Raw genomic sequence first — 19,029 nt, 5'->3', positions numbered from 1 at the left:
GCCGTCATCGTTTGGATCGTCGATTGTGCACGCCCTTTGGCTGACGCGTTGGGGCTGCGATGACACAGCCGGTCGGTCTTTTTGGCCGGGACTACTGTCGTTTCAAGGAAATGTTTCGAGAAGCATTCAATTCTCAACTTGCTAAAATTGTGGCTACAATGCTGCGTGTGCTGTCAGTGCGAGCATTGCTAGCGATCCCAGAACCAAATAGCGTCCAAGGAATGCCAAGGCTCGGCGATTAGGTCGGTTTCCGAGACTCAAGCACTTGGTCACCACAACCACCAGATCTGGCGCTGCGAATTATCAGTGCTTTTCGACAGTCTATGCATGTACAGTACGCGTATGCAAGCGTATTTGGACATAAATCCGATCTGAACAGCTACGAGGAAGCAAGTCGTGGAGTGTACGGCCTGACGCGTCGACTGCCGCGATCAAGATGACCAAGAGCCAGCTTGATGAAGGATAGTGGAAATTGACGACTGTCACATTTTCGCACGGTGGTGTGTGCTTCCAGCTTCCAGCATCGACAGTTAGCAGTCACTTCTCGATCGAGACAGCCAAGCGGGTGCATGTCGACTGCAATTGCAGCGTCAAAGATGCAAACTAGAGTCCACCTACAACGAAGCTTCCAGGCGCGATATGTACGTAAGCGGGGAGAAAATGGTCGTGGGGAGTGACGCTCCGCTTCGCTCAGAGATTGGATCGCGCTCCGCGCTCAGAGAATGGTATGGGGGGTTACCCGTATATACGGGCTGCCGCTAAGATCAAGGACCGCCTGAAATGAAGGGAACTCACGATACCGAGCCCACCATCTCCTGACCACCAGCCGCTTGTTCATTTTCCTTTTTTGGACCTGATGCCAGTGGCGTGGCAGGTGCGGCCAGTACCTCTTGCTGGCAAAGGAACAATATGGCCGGGACAATTCCACCTCAGTTCGCCTTCGGATGGCGCGTGGATGCCGCGCTGGTGATGGCTTCAGACGCATGAATCCATGGTCCAGAGCGGCGATGAAGATGCCGTGGGAAACGGCGAGGCATTCCACAATGGCTCGAGAAGGTGGGTGAATACGTGTGCTGGGGTTGTGCCTTCCACAAGTGCTGGAAAGCGCGCAGCTGTTTCTGCCTGCCTCTTCTCGGGCTTGTGCCTTCCCTCAGACCGGGGGGAGGCTCGTCTCCCACTACCTATGGCCTGCTCAACGAGCTTCACTCTCTGCTGTCTCAGTGTAAACAGTCCCACGTCCCTTGGCCCTGGTGCATCGGGCTCGACACTCTTTTGCCCCTTGCTTGGGCCGAATTCATCGCATTGTGCCTCTGCTGGCCGGCTCCTATCCGGGTTGTCTTCAGATTGACTCCAACTCCACAAGCATCATTGCTCCGGTCCCAGCTCTGGCGGTCAGAAATGGCCATTCTCTGTTGTTGTGGCAAGCTTCGGTCACGGAAGCGGCCCCAGGCTGAAGATGACGCTGGCCTGCCCGTCCCTCCTCCGCCTGCTAAGCTCCCGGCCCCGGCCTTGCACCCCTCTGCCATTTCGCCGGGCTCCACGCTCGCCAGGTCATCTTTGACCAACCCCCTGCCTGGAGCCGCCACAGACGCCTCAGTACATCTGGGTGAACTCGTGGTCGACGAGTCTGACGACGACAATGTCGATGAGGACCCCGCTCACGAAAGCAGAAACAGAAGCACCAGCACATTGCAGGCCGTCAAGTCACGCATCCGTCGCCATCTGTCACAGGACTCCCTCCAGCGGCAGAGTGAGACCGAGGAACAGATCGCCCACAGGGCAGAGGTGAAGCGGCTCATGAGAAAGAGGATCCAGGAGGAGCTCCAGAGCGAGGTCGACAATGTTCCCAGCCGTTTATCCACCCCTCAGCGGCATGGGCCTGGCCCGGCCGCTCTTCCAGGCAACGGTCCCCGGGACACCATCGAATTCACTGTGGATGAAAGTCACAAATCAAAGGAGCTGACCCCGATCAATGCGGCTCGTGTGGTGGAGACGGGCGAGGTGGAAGGGCGTCCTGCGTCAAAATTATCATCCAGAAGGGTATCGACAACATGCAGGTCATTCGAAAATGAGAATCACCGTCCGACAAGCCTTGTGGCCAGTGAGCCTGACTGGATGGAAGCCGACTCGAGGGCCTCTCACATTGAATGTCACGTTGGTATTCGCGAGCGCAGTTCCCTACCTGAAATACCCAACTCCCCGATTCTCCTCCCAGTCCGAAGCTCAGTGTTCCATGACGCCTCGTCACTTGCGTCTTGGCGGCTCTCACTGAGTGCGGACAAGCTGGCCGATCTCTTCACCCCTGACAAGAGACTTACGCTCTTCCGGCCCCTTGCCAACACTCCCGCCACTCGTTCCACGGCAGATCTCAAGGACGACGTTTCCCTCCCGCGTCCAAGGAGCAAGTCCTCGCCTTTGGGCGTTCGCGACTCGAATACCAAGCTGATACCTCATTCGCGCCAGCCCTCGCTCGACTCTTCTCTTTACAGTCGAATACCGGCCTCAAAGTCCTTGATTCGAGACGAATCGCCAGTTGGTTTGTGGCTTCGCACTCAGAGTATGCCGTTTCGCGCCTCTACCACATCCCAGCCCCAAAGTGAGATCGGATCCGAGGAGCACAATTGCATGTACACGACAAGCCCTCAAGATGAGCCCGAGAATCAGCTCACTGAGACGCCAACCAAGCCAGGCCGGCTTCGTAATGCTGATACGAATCAACCTCTGAGTCTCACTGGCTCGCCGTCGGACTCACATGACAGTGCCGATACGACAAGACAGTCGTTAGAAACTGCAATGCGTCCTGTCCACGAAAGCCGGGACTCGACGCAGGAGGACGAAGGCCAATCTCACCCTCTGTATGCCATCTGCTCCGCGCGGCCTTCGGGTCCCAGATTGGTCAGCCCTGAGCCAAACCTTCAACGGCGGTCGGTAACGCCACCGGCGGTCGACGACGCTCAAACCGACCCGGGTGAAGCCATACCGCCGCATCCTCATCGCAGGGGTATCACTGGACTGAGGCTTCCATCCTTCAAATGTGGGTGCTCTCTTTCCACCGCGTGCGAGGTATATACTGAATTCCATCAACAGGGACTGGTCTGGCGGGCAGGAGTCAAGATACCGACGAGCCAAACAGCCCAATTGCTCCTCCTTTGGGAGGCTCACCCACGTGTTTCGCAAACCTTGATTCCCGACGAGCGACCATCGAGGCTGGCTCTGAAACCTCGAGCTTCCTACGAAGAGAGGCTGTTCTTCAAAACGTGGAAGAGCGATTCCGAAACTCTCATCTCAGGAAGGGATCCTTCAATCCCGTAGAGAGTAAATTTCGGGAGATCTTCGACCACGATAGTGATCCAAGTTCAAACAACAGGTTGTCTCTGCTATCAAAGCTCCATTTGAACGCACCTAAGAGAGGAAAAGTCGCAATAATTGAGACGTTGGACGGCAACAGTTCTAGACATGCTCTTGCCGGCACACGCACCTTACGCACGTCCGCTCTGCATAACAAGGCTTCTTTGCAGACCGGCTTGGATTGCGGGCATCTTCAGGTGCCTGATGTTGTCCACGGCAAGAGCGGGACGAAGGCCAGTGACACAAGTCATGTGCTTGCAACCGGTAGCGTGAGATCTCGGCGGCTCCGCGGCTTCTCGTCTTCGAGGGAAGGCGATGATACGGCTGAGTTGTGGAAGCGAGCAGTGAGGGCAGAATCAGAATTCAGATCACCGAGAGGCAGTACATCATCCAACTTACCTGCCAGTTGCTTGTCTCCAGCGGTCAGCGACCATGCCGTAGTACCTAAAGCCCCACAACCTTCAGGAGCCGGAAGTCTCAGCTCATCTAGGTCTGATATGCATTCTCCACTCTGCAAAGCACATCCAGAACATGGCGGCGAAGCGGCTGTCAAGGAGTCGCTCAGAAGATCTACGACTATCCTGGAAGAATGGGCTTACCAAATCGAAACCCAAGAGCGTGAAATCCAACAAAAGGGAGAAGAACGCGCTTCTGCATCCTTTTCCCGCTACAAGACGATGAACATGCCACCTGCATCTTGGGCAAAGTTCCCTTCATTCAACCGCGACGAGCGTAATGCAGCTGCTGGGGTCAACGACAAGGTCAAGCCGAGGGACTTTGCCGTGAGAAACATTTCAGCGTCAGGAAATATCGCTTGGGCTACGGACAGAATAGAAGATGGCCCGCCATGTCAAAAAGGTATTGCCCGCACCTTCTCAGACAAGTTCTCTCATACTTTCAAGTCACATCTGAACAAGCTCATTCCTGGTCGTCCACGGACACCATCCAGAGACAGGTCGATTCGTGGAGAGCGAAGGAGCAGCATTCAGATTGCTGGCGACCTGGAGTATCCAGAGCTTGAGATTCTGCCAACAGCGGGTGGGTACCGAGAGCTTCGTGCCCTGGAATCCGAGATCCATGAGATGAAGGGAATCATGGACACAAAGACACGATCAACTCCTGACAACTCCGCCACCTCACAACCCAAACTAAGCTTGGCTGAACAAATGGCTACCGTCATGCTCCAGCATGATGGGTGCTCAGAACCTGAACTTTCTCAAGCAAGTGACACCGGCAGTTTTGTTGAGGAAAAGGCCAGCTTCGTGCAGATTCGATCACCGGAGACCCCTGCTCTTCAAATTCGCTACCCAGACACGACACGAGCGAAGGAGTCAACCGGCTCCACGGTAGAAAGATACGCCACACCTCTCAGTCACTTCTCTTCGACCGGAAACGAGGCATCTAGCTCGGGCACCCCGGACATTACCATCAAGCTTCTGCCTTCTGCCAACTCTCCAAGCTCAATAAAGAGCGCCAAGTCGCTCATGAGACGCGCGAGTTTACGTGCGACCTCAGACGTCGGGACATGCGCCTTCTCGACTCATACTTGGCAGTCACGAGACGATCCCAGAAGGCGATCAGTTCCCATGCTGACTGCACGTGCTTCTGGCTGAGCCCGTCATTACCTTTTCCGCGCTGCTCCGCAACAGGCCTGCCACTGCGACCTGATATTGGGCTACGGACGTCCCGCGGGGCTCGACAACTGGAGCTCTGTATCCGTTATGAGAACGTTCCCAGATCAGCGACTGGGCGGCCTTGACTTTTGAACATCCACACCATTGAATGCCATTGTTATGTCTCCTTGTAGCTAGGGATATTGAATGAATACCTCTGCATGATTGTGGCATAATCCTTGTTAGGCAATTGGTATGATGTTGGCGAGCAGCACAATTTTGGAACCTGTCAACAGTAATGGAACGAGACGGAGGGACATTGAGCATCAGGTATGGTGGAGGCGCATCTGTTCCCTTATCTTAGGCCACGGGTGATACAGAGTCTTTGTTAATCGACGACTATATTCAGGCAGCCGTGCAGCACAACTCATCCACCACAGGTTGGCCGTTGATGATGACAAGAAGCCAGCTAACAAGAAGACGTCATGAAGGGTCACAACCTCGGTTCATTCGGTCCTAAAGCATTCTACTCGTCCAGGATGTTCCTCGTTTCGTAAACTCGTCAGCCGGCCAGCTGAGCATCTAGGGCTGATACGTTGGCCGTTCTTCGCCGTCTTACAGTATTTGGGCCTCCGATTCGCCCATCTTTTTCAACCTAGTTGTTCCGCTTTCAAATGGTCACGAAGTCTAAGAATCTTTTAGCATCGATCATCCTGTTGTGTGGTCTATCTAGAATCGAACCTCGACTCTAGAATTGCGTTGACTTTCGCGAATTGTCCTCTCTTGCCTACCTTCCGCCGCCGTGCTCCGGGGGGGGGGCATGGCCCGGTTGGTACCACAGACCTTTGACGCAAAGGTTTCCACGTTCATTGGCCTGTAACGAGCCGCAGTGTTATTTTGGAAGTGCAGTCTCTCATGTATCTATTGAATGCTGTGCAGCCACTTCTGTTGCACGTCATCTCAGCCTCGATCCCGCTGCCTTACCGGTGTCGGGTAGCGGACCATTTCGGATGCGGATCAGGAATTATTGCGTGTGAGGATAAGCAAGACCGCCATTATAACCTGCTTTACACATATTTCCAGCCGCATGGCTGGTGTGGTGTGTAATGGTCCCAAGAATAACTCGACTCCTCTTCCATGCTCTGTCAGCTTGGGAGGTTGGCTGCATTGGTGCGCTGTCCGCCCTCCATCATCATCCCCCGCGATCATGACTTGAACGCACAAGCGTTTTGCGCCGTCGCTCACAATGACGATGGTCAGATTAATAGTTGGAAGTCTGCCTACGTATGTCGTCGAATGCTTCGTGGTTCCCAAGTCGGTTTGCAGGCGGTCCAAACACTTGGCAACAGCAGAGCATGTGAGCCACCTGGGTACTGCATAGCCCTGTGCAGGGACATACGGCTTTATTTTAATTCAAATGTCTTCTTCTATCCCGACACCCGTCAATGTTGCACAACCACAACTGGAATGCAAGTGGGCAAGATCGTACGTTGCATTTCTCTTCCCATTTGCCATTGGGCGGTATGTCTCAGATACTGTTACCGAACCCGGATTCTTGGGAACGCGTGCGGGTAGGGCTGTGTCATCTTTGCCTGACTGTGTTCAGCTCCCCAGGAGCATGCTCGTATGGCAGCACTAACGAATCTCACCGGACCGATGCTATCCCTGCGTCGTCCCACACCCATCCGAACCAACCGGTCTGGATGCATGTGAAGTCACGACAAAGGACCCAGCTTCTAGTGTTCAGCCACATGATCTGAGGTGAGACTGCGAAGGGCCGATCACGATACTTATACCCATTTCCATGATGGCCTACCTAGATAGAGCTCCACGTGCCATCCTGGCAAGCCATACCGCTTGCACACTAATGCCCCCCCGGGGGGGGGGGGAGAACAAAGCCAAGGTGGCTCTTGGGAGGTATAAGTAAGATGCGCCACTGGGACGAGGACCGTCGCCGTCGCCCAACCTTGGCGTCTCACCCGTCTTGGGAAAAGCTTGTGCGAGAAGCCAAGATCGCCAGCTCGTTTTTGTCACCATGGGCTTCCTCAAATCGTGCCTGGAGCAGCTCGTCAGGCTTGCTGCCCTGGCGCCCTTCAACCCTTTCGAGGACCTTCTCCAACAGCCTCTCTTGGGGTCCGAAGACACTGCGCAGCATCCCATCATCCCGTCGGCTGGCGACACTATCATCCAACCTGAGCTCGCGTCTCCTGATTTCAAGTGTGTGTACCCTAGCAGGTGGAAGAACTGCAACACTGCGGAGACGCGAGACTGCTGGCTACAGGACACTCAATCAGGGGATGGGTTCTCATTGTATTCGCAAATTGACATTAACACTAATTGTGAGTGACCATGTACTGCGTTCTCGACTCCTCCTTCTTACACATCTTATAGACGAGAATCCCGACGCCGTACCAGCAGGCATCACTCGGGAGTACTTCCTCGAGGTCGACGGGGATGTGACCCTGTTCGCTGATGGGTTTGAGAAGACCAGCGGGAAGGTCTTTAACAAAACATTTCCTGGCCCGCTGATTGAGGCATGCTGGGGCGACGAGCTGGTGATACATGTGCGAAATAATTATGACAAGAATGGCACGACTGTCCACTGGCACGGAATCCGCCAGTTGAACACAAATCATATGGACGGAGTCAATGGCGTTACACAGTGCCCTATTGCTAAGGGAGATGTGTTTACTTATAAGTTCCGGGCGACTCAGTATGGCCACACCTGGTATCACTCCCACTACTCATTGCAGGTAATGTCTCTCGTGCCTGGGTAATAAGCTGTGGTTTCCCTGGCTAAACTCAAACAGTATCCGGACGGCCTCGCGGGACCACTAGTCATCCACGGTCCTTCCAGCAGCAACTGGGAAATAGACCTCGGCCCACTGCTCATACAGGACTATGTACACGATTCATCCTTTGTGCGCTTCCGACAGGAGGTCGATCCCGACCCTCGTTCTTTCGCCCGGGGCGATTCTGTTGTCGTCAACGGCCACGGCCATAACCCGTCAACTGGGACCGGGACATATTTCGAGACAACATTTGCGCCCAAGAAGAAGCACGTCTTGAGGCTAATCAACGGCTCAGCGGGCACACATTTCATTTTCACGATTGACAACCATACTATGACCGTTATCGAAACGGACTTGGTGCCCATCGCGCCATACCAGACGACCGCATTGAGCATTGGAATAGGCCAGCGCTACGTGGTCGTTGTTGAGGCCGACCAGGAGCCCGGAGACTACTGGATTAGGACACACCCTGCTACGGGATGCAATGGCTTTAACGCGTCTCTTCCCTGTGTTGGAATATTCAACGATACGTGCTCCCCCTTCGACGTGAGGACCGGTATCATCCGCTACAACACCTCCTCGGGGCCGGACGACAACCTCCCCACTAGCGAACCCTGGGATTACAGCCGTGACTGTGCCGACGAGCCTTACGAGAAACTCCAGCCCATCATTCCCTGGGTCATCGACCACCACCCGGCGAATGAACTCAGCGAGAGCAGGTTTGCGGTGGCCCATCAGAACGATTTCAGCTCGAACGAGACAGGTGGCTATCGGCACTGGATGCTGACGCCTGACTTCCTATGGCTTGAGTTTGGCAACCCGACTATTCTGAACCTGGATAATGAGACATATGAACAGAATCCGAACTTCCACATCGTCCAAGGTCAGTCCAAGTCCCCTCGTTTAAGGAAATACTGGGGATTAACCTGACTGATAAAATGCTTGCTACCAGATGATTTCGACTCCGGCTACATCTTTATGGTTATCGAATCCTCGAACGACACTACCATCCCTCTGCCGGTGAACACTAGCATCATTCCAAGTAAGTGAGCCCTCGTCTCGACCAAAATGATGGCCCCAACCAAACCAAGGGACAATTTCTGATATGAACACGTTACCAAGTCGCACACCCTCTCCATTGGCACGGCATGGACATCGTGCTCCTGGCCCAGAGCAACACGACGTTCGACCCAGCCGCGAGCTTCTCCACGTTCAATTTTACAAACCCACCCAGGCGGGACGTCGTGCTGTTGCCGGCGAACGGGTATATCGCTATCGCCTTCAAGCCCGACAACCCGGGCGCCTGGCTGATGCACTGTCACATCGCATGGCACGCCAGTGCTGGTAAGTCCTGCTCGAGCTCGTTGGATTAATCTATCCCCGCCATTTGTGTGAGCGCGCTATGAACTACATGCTGATGACCTCGCCAACTAGGACTCGGCATGCAGATCCTCGAGCGTCAGAACGATATCGTTGACGCTTTGGGTGGGCCGTCTGCCCTTGCGGAGACCGAGCGTGTGTGCCAGAATTGGAATGAGTATAATGCGAAGCATCCGATTGATCAAGAGGATTCGGGTATTTAGCGATGGTATAGGGAGTATCACCCGTTTCAAACTTACTCACTGGGCTGGATTGAGTTTCTAGCGCACACTTGTAAGTACGTAGACGCACGAAGTGGGTATACATCGGTTTCTTTTGACCTGGGGAAAGGTGGGCAAATTTGTTAGGCATCTCTTCACGTACTTCATGATCAGTAGGAATTCGAACACGCATGGTCTTATGTTCAAGTTCACCGCTGCTTGGTTTCTGGCTTTCCCTACAATGTTCTGCTTCTCATGGCCTCAGCCCCCTTACGTGTTGGAATGCTTTTCCTCGTTGGAGCCCGGCGGCATTGTTTCGTGGGCTCTAATTCATTCTTGAACATTAGAAATACCTGAGATTTTGTTTTTAATCTTATGGGGCTGTCGTGAGATGTCTCTTGTTTACCGCAAGGCCGTCCGCGGGTGACGCCGTGACGTCGTGACCTGCAAGCATAATCAAAGGCCACGTGCAGGCCGGATGCCAAGGTTGTATTTATAAAGTCCTGCTATGTAGAAATACACACGGATTTCTGAGCCTACTAACGTACGTCACTGATAATACCTTCATCTGTGGAGCTGGCGGACCGTAGCAGCATGCCTCGACAGATGTCGTAAAAAAGGTGCCGGAGGCGCTTATCGGGGTCTGGGAAGAGATGGCTATACACCAGTGGCACTAGGTGCTTCATGGACTGTTATGCCGTCCGTACGAGTGAAGGCGTGCAAGCACCGGCCAGTCTGGTCTTTATAATGGAAGATCATTCAGATGTAAGTCCTTAAATTGGGCTTATCAGTGAGAGTCGGAAGCGTAGGTTGAGTGCTTGGCAAGATAAGCAAGAATGGGTGAAATGTCCTGCCTAATTATGAGACCAGCAACAACCCTAGCCTGAGACTGAAACATGATGTGTACCCGCATGTATTCTGCCTAGGTAGCTAGGGGACTCAGAACATGAGGACTAGAAGCAAGATTTGGAGCGTTTGAATGGCCTCGTGAGTCCTCCGAAGGCCGTTCATCTTTGAGAATGGCTTGTCGGAGCGCAACACTGATAGACTAGAGGCTCTGGCCTCGCCCGAGGAAGGGATCGACTGGGAGAGGGGGCCCTTACATGTGGAATTCTGTGACGTAGCGGCCGGTCCACCACGATGGCCATAATAGGACTAGTGTATTTTTGGGATTCCCGGACGTCCTTCCCCTCTCTTCTGATGCAGCAACAGACGGTGGACTCAGCAGTTGTGAACGAGCACAGCCAGCGCAGAGACTGGTCAACGCCAGGAAGTTCCCTCAGAGATCATGATCACATGACTATGGAAAAAAACGAGTCATTGTTGTTTGGTTGTTAGCCGGTAGCCTGGAATAAATCAGCTGTGGACCGTGACGGAGGCGACTGCTTGTGGAATGCTGGACGGTAGGTAACTGTTGCAGGGCCACGGACGCCACACTGTGAGCGTGGAGGGGATAGGCGCATGGTCAGACGGTGCATACGAAACGGAGAGTGAGATCCTGCCCCAGAGTGCATCGAGCCTTCCCAAAAGTCTCCAAGCACCGTCGAGCTAAGAGGGCGCTAACATTGCACTATCAGCCCAGATTCAGGCGGAATCAATCGATATCGACCCATATTTCTGCAGCACTCCGAGCACCACCCAGGTACCGCGCCACACCGCAGATTCTGTGAGTATACCAAGGTACCGGCCTCCGCAGCGTGCCTGGGCCCTGATCAAAAGCCGCATTTTCAAGTTCCCCCGTCGGAGTCCCTAACCATCCTCCGTGCGAGCCCCCATCTAAACTTGTTAGTGAGGACATCATCTGCAGCCCGGTCGGCCGGCCTCCACTTTTATCTAATCGATTTTGATCTCCCCAGTCCAAGGCCGACGACGGCTGATCATCCTGCCTGCCCTGTCCTGCCCTTGCCGTGCCTTGCCCTGCATTGCATTTACCTGTGTGCTTTTGCGGTGCCGTGCTCTGCTAGCTGGCTCATCGGGAAGTAGTTAGGCCACCAGACAGAGGGGGGGGGGGTAGTCTACCATTCACATTGGACACTGGGCGCTCGCACTACCTACCCATCTGCCTGCCTGGCTACTTGCGCTTGCACTCGCATCTGCGCTTGCCGACACTTGAGCTGCTGTCGCACCGCAAACCTCACCACTCGCACTCACAGCCCTTTCCCCTACCAAATCGAAGTCAATCTCGACGTCGCCGCGTCAAACTCGACCCTGCCGCCACGACATTTCCCGCCCCTCTCAGACCTCCGAACCTCGACTTTCCCCTTCGCCTGCGACCGAGCGGACAACGCCTGATTGACGACATTACGAGTCGAGTCGCCTTTCCCGCCCTTGGCCGGGGCCGATCGCATGTAGGTCACAAATCCACCATGTCGACCGAAGCGACCGGCGCTGCGGCGCCTGGCATCCACAATTCAAACCTCCACGACCGTGACGAGTCCACCATCGCCGTCGTCAACCCCCCCGCCGACACAAAGTCCCCCAAGCCCATCGGCCTGCACTCGCCCCCGGACTCCAACAATGTCGACGCCACCGATTCCGAATTGAGCGACCTCGACGAGGCAATTGCCGACGCCGACTCGCCACCAGCCATAACTGCGACACCGCGGCAGACCGCTCCAAGGCCCGGCCCCGACGATGCACCAGCCTCCGGTGCTGGCTCGGAGCCCGCCCAGCCTGAGCAAGTCCCAACTCCAGAACAGGATGACGAGGACATTGGCGAGGTCTTCCCCGATCATTGGTCTGGTACTGTGCCTGTCTTCAAGCCCAACATGGACCAGTTCAAGGACTTCAAGAAATTCGTGCGTCGCGCCCCCTCCCCGAACCGCCCCTTGTGCTGAACACCACGGCGCATGCTAACACCACCTTGCTACAGATGAGAGCTGTTGATTCCTACGGTATGAAATCCGGCATCATAAAGATTGTACCTCCGGAAGAGTGGAAGGACTCGCTCCCAGATCTCAGCGAGCTTGTGAAGCCGGTCCGGGTAAGAGAGCCGATCAAGCAGGACATCATGGGCTCCAACGGTACCTACCGCCAGGTCAATATCCTCCACCAGCGGTCCTACAACTTGCCTCAGTGGAGGCAGCTTTGCGACCAGAGCGAGCACCAGCCACCTGCAAGGCGTGGTGAACGCCGCGCCAATGCCGACAAACCAAAACCCGCGACCCGGTCTCGAGCTTCAGCTGCGACAACCAAGTCGAGCACACCTGCCACTTCCAGCCCCGCCCGGCGTACTGGTGGTGGTCGCGGACGGCGAGGTCGAGGCCGAGGAGGCGCCCGAGGCAAGGGCAAGAAACCCACCGCACAGGACGACACCGATGTGGAAGACCGGCCGATGACGCCCGAGTCCCCAAGGCCTGCAGATGACGAGAAGAAGGGCGATGCTGTGGTAGATTCTATCGAGCAAGACCCTGGTGTCAAGGTTGAAGACGATGAATGTGACGAAGAAACCCCTCGACGCATGGGGTTCAGTCGCCAGGCAAAGCCCAAGGTTCAATCGACGTCAGCTCGTCGGAAATTCAGCAAACGCGAGGGATCCGCCATGATTGATGAGGAGGCATTCAAGGACTTTGATTACAAGATGGACATCTCCGACTACACTCCCGAGCGGTGCGAGGAGCTGGAGCGGACCTACTGGAAGACCCTGACATACGCAACACCATTGTACGGCGCTGATCTCATGGGCACGCTGTTTCATGAAGATACCGAAATGTGGAATCTGAACAAGCTGCCCAATCTCTTGGATGTTTTGGGTACAAAGGTTCCCGGTGTCAACACAGCCTACCTCTACCTCGGAATGTGGAAGGCCACATTTGCCTGGCACTTGGAAGATGTTGATCTGTACAGCATCAACTACCTGCATTTTGGTGCCCCAAAGCAGTGGTACAGCATCTCGCAGGCTGACGCTCGACGGTTCGAGGCAGCCATGAAGAGTATCTGGCCTACGGAGGCAAAGGCTTGTGACCAATTCCTGCGTCACAAGGCTTTCCTCATCTCACCTTCGCATCTCCTGCAGCACTACAATATCAAGGTCAACAAATGTCTGTCGTACCCCGGAGAGTTTGTTGTTACTTATCCATACGGCTACCATTCTGGCTACAACCTGGGCTACAACTGTGCCGAGGCCGTCAATTTCGCTCTGGATTCCTGGTTGCCCATGGGCAAGATAGCCAAGAAATGCGAATGTGCACAGGCCCAGGACAGCGTGTGGGTCGACGTGTACGAGATTGAGAGAAAGCTCCGCGGAGAGCCCACACCAGAATACTGGACCGAGGAGGAAGATGAGGAAGATTCGGATGAAGATGATGACGAGGACGAAGAAATGGCAGGTCTTCCCTCGCCTCCTGGCAGCCACGCCGTTCGCACCAAAGCCCCTGCTCGTAAAAGGAAGCAAGCGAAGATCAGCAAGGACAAGAAAGAGAAAGCCAAGAAGCTTCGTCTGCGGGTCAAGGCCCACGTCGAGCCACCTTGTTGCCTGTGTCCAAACGATATTCCTGGGGCCGAGATCCTGCAAACCAACGACGGCCGAAAGGCACACCGCCTTTGTGCGTTGTATCTTCCAGAGACTTACATTGAGACAGTCGACGGCAACGAGACTGTCTTTAATGTCGAGAACATCGAAAAGGCCCGCCTCGAGCTCAAATGCCTCTACTGTCGGTCGAAGCGCGGCGCTTGCTTCCAGTGTTCGCAAAAGAAGTGCCCACGCTCGTACCATGCCACTTGCGCTGCTGCTGCTGGCGTATTTGTTGAGCAGGGTGACGTCCCAGTCTTCGACAAGGACGGCACTGAGTACAAGGAGGAAGCCTTCGAGTTCAGTTGCCGGTTCCACAGGACAAAACGGGACAGACGCCTGGACGGCGATGCACTGGAGGAAAACAACCGCATCAGGGAAGCCGCCAAGGGCATCAAGAAGAACGAGATCGTACAGATGCAATATTACAAGAAGGAGATTTTTGCGGGCATTGTGGTTGAGAACCGCTCAGATGAGCAGACTCTCCTTTTGGACGTCATTCCGAACGGGTATGATACCAGCAAACATCCTAAAAACGCGAGAGGCATACTAACCGTGCGCAGTGCCCGGATCGAAGTCGAATGGAAGTGGCTGCTTCTACCCGACCCTGAAGATTTCAAGCTTCCCAAGGCCTCAGCCAACGCCTTGCCAATGCCAACATCCAGAAAGGCCAAGGAGGAAATCAATGCGAAGCGATCCGCGGACGAACCTCCGAGGGCAGGTGATATTTTCGTCGAAGGTCCTGCACCGGGCAAGGACTTTGTCTGGTCAGAGTTCCACACATGCGAAGCGTCCGAGTGCAAGAACAAAGCCCAGACAAAGATCGACCTCTCCAAGGAGAATCAGGTCTGGCACTATTTGGGCAAGACATCAACCGAGGCAAAGGCTCAGTACACAGAAGACCCTCGGAAACCTCAGCACAATCCGAAATGCAACTTCCTTGATAGCATCCCCAAACCACCGCCACCACCCAGGCCCCAGCATCAGCCGCCGTATGGTGCCACCCACCCATCGCAGGCGAGGGGCCCAATGTCTACGAAACCCGAGAAGCCATACGTCTACAAACCGAGGAAGCCGGTCGATGCTTCAGTCGGTGCTCCTTTCACCACACAAAAATTTGCGCCAAGTAATACTTCAGGAGCAGCCGGGGTTCCGCCGCTGTCGTTTGGTACGGATCCTCGATTCTCGACTGGGCTGTACTCTACGAATCAATTTGCGCCAATACCGGCGAGCAGTCCGCAGCCTCAGGTCCAGCGTCATGGCAGCGCCCAATTTACGCCCGTGCCACCACCGCGCCAACCCCAGCAACTCCCGCAACACCAACAGCCTCAGTCTATCAACCCGGCCTGGTTGTCCCAGGGCCAAGCCAACAACAGCCCTCGGCCACAGGCCATACATTTCCAGGCACCTCCGTCTTCGAGGCAGCAGAGTGTCCCGGCTATCCCTGCTGCTCTTGGTCAACCACCAAACTTCCCAATGCAGCAGCACACGGCGTCTATGCAACAACCACCTCAGGCGCAGGGCCATGCATCACGACCACCTCTACAGCATGTCCCAACCCCTGTTCCTCAGCATGCCTGGCAAAAGTTTTCTTTCTTCCAGGCCTACCACAACAGGTAAGAAGAGTTCATACCAGCGTTACGATATGAGACACTAACGCCAAGTTTTGAAGGGAACCTTCTAGGTACAGGACCCCATACGCTCTCTGGGGTGGCTTCACCAACGGGTATGAGGGCGATCTCCGGAAGCACCTGATGAAGAAACCGGACTCAGCGCCATTCAACAACCGCCGATTGAGCTTCAATCTGGGTGGAGGCCTTCAGGGTCTCACCCGGCCACCATCCCATCGTTACTCCAACTCGACCGGTTCTTCACGGTCGTCGCCTTTTAGCGGCCCACGCGCCAGGTCACAGTCCGGCGCGGCCTCTCCCACCTCGTCATTTGCGTCGGCCATGTCGCCGCCACCGGTCCCCTCTCGGGGTCACCAACGCACACCGTCCGTCCCCTCCACTCCACTCCATCCTGCAATGAGACCGCAGTACGCCTCGTCATCGCAGATGAATTCTAATGCAGGCCAGACCGGGCAAGGGAAATGTAGCGGGCTCGCCTAATAGTTGTTCCAACAGCATGGGCCGCCAGGGAGGGGCCAGCTCGATGGATGCGCAAGCCTCAAAGGCATCGATGCCTCCCATATCACCAGCTGGGATCCCCTCGCAACAGCCGACATTTCTGAACACATCGCCGCAACCAACTGTGCAGGCTGCCCCGGCGACAAGTACAACAGTCCCAATGGACGTGGATCCTGAGACCAACGAATCGCCTGCGCAGCAGTTGAAGCAGCAGTTGCGACGCATCTCCGACCCTCAGGCGTCACCATTTCGTCTGCCTCGGAGTCGAGGCCATACTCCACGCTCTAGCGTGAATCAGCTTCCAAGACTACAGACTCCTACTGAGACTCCAGACACGAGCCTGCAGGACGAACGCAGGGCCTCGTCTGGATCGACACAGGCCACAACACCTTCGGAACTTGCTGCCAATGGTGTCGCAGTGCGCGAGTTCCCCGAAATGGCAGCCGACAACAAGGCCTTTGTCGAGAAGATGATGTTGGACCTTAGGAGGGCGAGCCAAAGCGCTATTGACGGTAAGCTGCATGGGCTCGGAGAATCTCCATCAGCCATGAACCCTTAGCGTTCAGGCGGTTTCGGTGAAGGTGAATGTTTCAAGCGAGGGCTGCATGAAAGTAAAGCGGTTGCAACTGAACCCAGGCGCGAGACATGCGGCTGTGGTTTATGGTCCCCGATGGTTTCGGCAAGACTGGGGCAGGGAGACAACGGTTCAGGCATTGGTTCACGGAGTTTTGATGGACAACTGGCTATTTTGGCGTTTGCGGTGGGTGCTTCTTAGAGCATCTGGGGTGGCGTTGGTGATAAAAGGACCATGCCAGGCGTAACGGAATGATCCCAGGGCGACTGGGTCGGCGCCTTGATTGGCGCCCAGGAGCGTCAGGCTCGAATTGCACGTACATGTAGGACTATTTGTACAGTCGCGCGTGCGATACAGAAACGAATGATTGGTCACAAGACTTGAGCTCGTCATTTGATCTGAACTGCGGTGGAAGGGTGCACTGGTGCCGGAGCTCCGGCACACACAATATTGCAGTTGAGTTGAGCGTTGCATTGTGCACCTTGTCTACCCTTGGCAACAAAGCCATAAATAAACCACTGGTAAGGCACGGGACTGGTCCGCCACTCCTCAAATAGACAACTGCGGGCAACGATGCACAGCTGAAAAGGGTGCTGTAGTTGCAAGTGCATATAGGATCTACGGCAGGATCCGACTTGGCAAAGTGAGCGACTTGAGCCTCACCGGCGTGCCATTGGACGGTGAGTCCAGATTATCCAGGATCAAGCCGGCGGAGATTTACGTCTCTACCATTAAACATGAGCCGTCAACCCACCCCTATGTGGGCACCAAGCAGCGATGCTGACACGTGCATGAGCGTGCCATTGGCTGGAGGCTGGTTTGGGACGGTCGAAACAAGCCAGTGGGCCTCCGCGTGCTTCATGGTCAGGGGTCGGCGCATGGCTGTGCTCTTGGGGGGGGGGGTTGAAGATCATGGGAGCCCTCGGATATTGAATGCGAGGGGAGCGCTCGGTTCCGTGGGAAATCATCATCACCGTGCCTTCTTTATACCTGAGGGTGCCGCCGGATCGTGAGAGAGTTGGCGACCTCGTCCTTCCTCGTTCAGTTCACACAAAGATCAGACTTCCACTCCCTTGCGGTTTTTCGTTTCTCAGCCTATTTTCTTCGGTACTCTTTTTTTCCAAGCCCACGATGGGTGTCCGGTCATTTGTCAAGCAGTCGGCGCTGCTCGCCCTTGCGGTTGGAGGCAGCCATGGCATCCGGATTATTCAGTCCAATGACGACGGCTGGGCCGAACTGAATATTCGCCAGTTCCACGATATGCTCATCAACGCTGGTCACGAAGCCGTTGTCTCGGCGCCGGCTGAGAACATGTCCGGTAAAGGTAATTTTGACCCCTTTTATATTGGACTGTCGACTTGGCCCCATCGCACTACGATGCTGACCCACCATCTCATAGGCTCCAGCGACGAAGACCCAAAGCCTCGCACCGACGCCTGCGAATACGACAGCTGCGCAGCGGGGACCAACGCTACCTTCGCCAGCAACGCGACAGACCCGACGCTCAACTGGGTCAACTCGTTCCCGGCGACGTCGATGCGCCTCGGCCTCAGCACCATCGGCCCGGGCGTGTGGGGCGACGGCCAGGAGGCCGAGCTGGCCGTCACCGGACCCAACGTGGGCTCCAACCTGTGGGCGCAGGTGCCCTTCTCCGGCACCATCGGCTCCGCCTGCTACGCGGCACACGAGGCGGGCGTCCCCGCCATCGCCTTCAGCGGGCTGAGCAACTCGAGCCTGGGGCTCCTGGGCGGCAACGCGGCCTGGAACGCGGACCCGGCGCCCGAGAGCAGCGCCGTCTTCGCGGAGCTGGCGCTCAACCTGACCTCGCGCATCGTCGAGTCGGGCGCGCCGTACCTGCCCAACGACACGTACCTCAACGTCAACATGGCCGCGCCCGTCGGGGAGTGCGCCGACCCGGCCGCGTACCAGTGGGTGCTGACGCGCATCAACCCCAGCACGCCGCTCATCTCGTCCGACGACGTGCAGCTGTGCGGGCGGGACAAGCTCCCGCAGGAGACGGAGGTCGTGCACTCCTCGGGCGGGTGCTATGTCAGCGTCAGCGTTGGGGACTGCAGCGACAAGACCACTGCGGCGGCGGATGTGCAGCAGGCCATTGTGGACAAGATCGGGGACATGTTGACGTGCTTTCCGGCTTAGAGGTGGCCGAGCTGCTCGGGCTGTTTGAGATGCCCGATTCGTTAGTCGCCCGGCGTGCGATATTGTTTTCTTGTACCTATTTGCATTATTCTCGACTTGCATCTAAGGGGCGTAGATACCCGCGTGTTAATTTAAACCACGTTGAGCATCCATCAGTCATGACACAGGGAAACGGTATCTTTGGAAGTCTCGGTTAAGAACATGTCACCAGATGCAAGTGAACACGTAACGAGATGTAGAAAGCAACGAAATGCAAGACATTGTGGCCTGTAGAGCGCTACTCATATATGACTCCAGACCTCCCCGGCTGGCATAAACATGGACCT

The 19,029-nt window shown here is 55.6% G+C and overlaps 4 protein-coding genes across 4 annotated transcripts; all 4 read left to right on the top strand.

Moving 5' to 3' along the window:
* Nucleotides 1–1,398: 1,398 nt before the first annotated feature.
* INS49_011489 (uncharacterized protein) lies at nucleotides 1,399–2,725 on the top strand (the record flags this gene model as incomplete). Its single annotated transcript, XM_043172204.1, has 2 exons — nucleotides 1,399–2,627; nucleotides 2,686–2,725. The coding sequence occupies 2 exons, from the start codon at nucleotides 1,399–1,401 to the stop codon at nucleotides 2,723–2,725; spliced, it is 1,269 nt and encodes a 422-aa protein (XP_043023949.1).
* A 4,271-nt stretch (nucleotides 2,726–6,996) lies between these two features.
* On the top strand, nucleotides 6,997–9,336 carry INS49_011488 (uncharacterized protein; the record flags this gene model as incomplete). Its single annotated transcript, XM_043172203.1, has 6 exons — nucleotides 6,997–7,300; nucleotides 7,353–7,714; nucleotides 7,772–8,636; nucleotides 8,706–8,795; nucleotides 8,876–9,097; nucleotides 9,188–9,336. The coding sequence occupies 6 exons, from the start codon at nucleotides 6,997–6,999 to the stop codon at nucleotides 9,334–9,336; spliced, it is 1,992 nt and encodes a 663-aa protein (XP_043023948.1).
* Nucleotides 9,337–11,699: 2,363 nt separating this feature from the next.
* On the top strand, nucleotides 11,700–16,531 carry INS49_011487 (uncharacterized protein; the record flags this gene model as incomplete). Its single annotated transcript, XM_043172202.1, has 5 exons — nucleotides 11,700–12,131; nucleotides 12,206–14,352; nucleotides 14,407–15,459; nucleotides 15,516–15,839; nucleotides 15,970–16,531. The coding sequence occupies 5 exons, from the start codon at nucleotides 11,700–11,702 to the stop codon at nucleotides 16,529–16,531; spliced, it is 4,518 nt and encodes a 1,505-aa protein (XP_043023947.1).
* A 1,146-nt stretch (nucleotides 16,532–17,677) lies between these two features.
* On the top strand, nucleotides 17,678–18,703 carry INS49_011486 (uncharacterized protein; the record flags this gene model as incomplete). The annotated part of the gene is made up of 2 exons (XM_043172201.1): nucleotides 17,678–17,870; nucleotides 17,946–18,703. The coding sequence occupies 2 exons, from the start codon at nucleotides 17,678–17,680 to the stop codon at nucleotides 18,701–18,703; spliced, it is 951 nt and encodes a 316-aa protein (XP_043023946.1).
* Nucleotides 18,704–19,029: the final 326 nt, after the last annotated feature.

This window comes from Diaporthe citri (assembly GCF_014595645.1).
Source record: "Diaporthe citri strain NFHF-8-4 chromosome Unknown scaffold_5, whole genome shotgun sequence".
NCBI lineage: Eukaryota > Fungi > Ascomycota > Sordariomycetes > Diaporthales > Diaporthaceae > Diaporthe > Diaporthe citri.
This window is presented reverse-complemented; position numbering and strand designations above follow the sequence as displayed.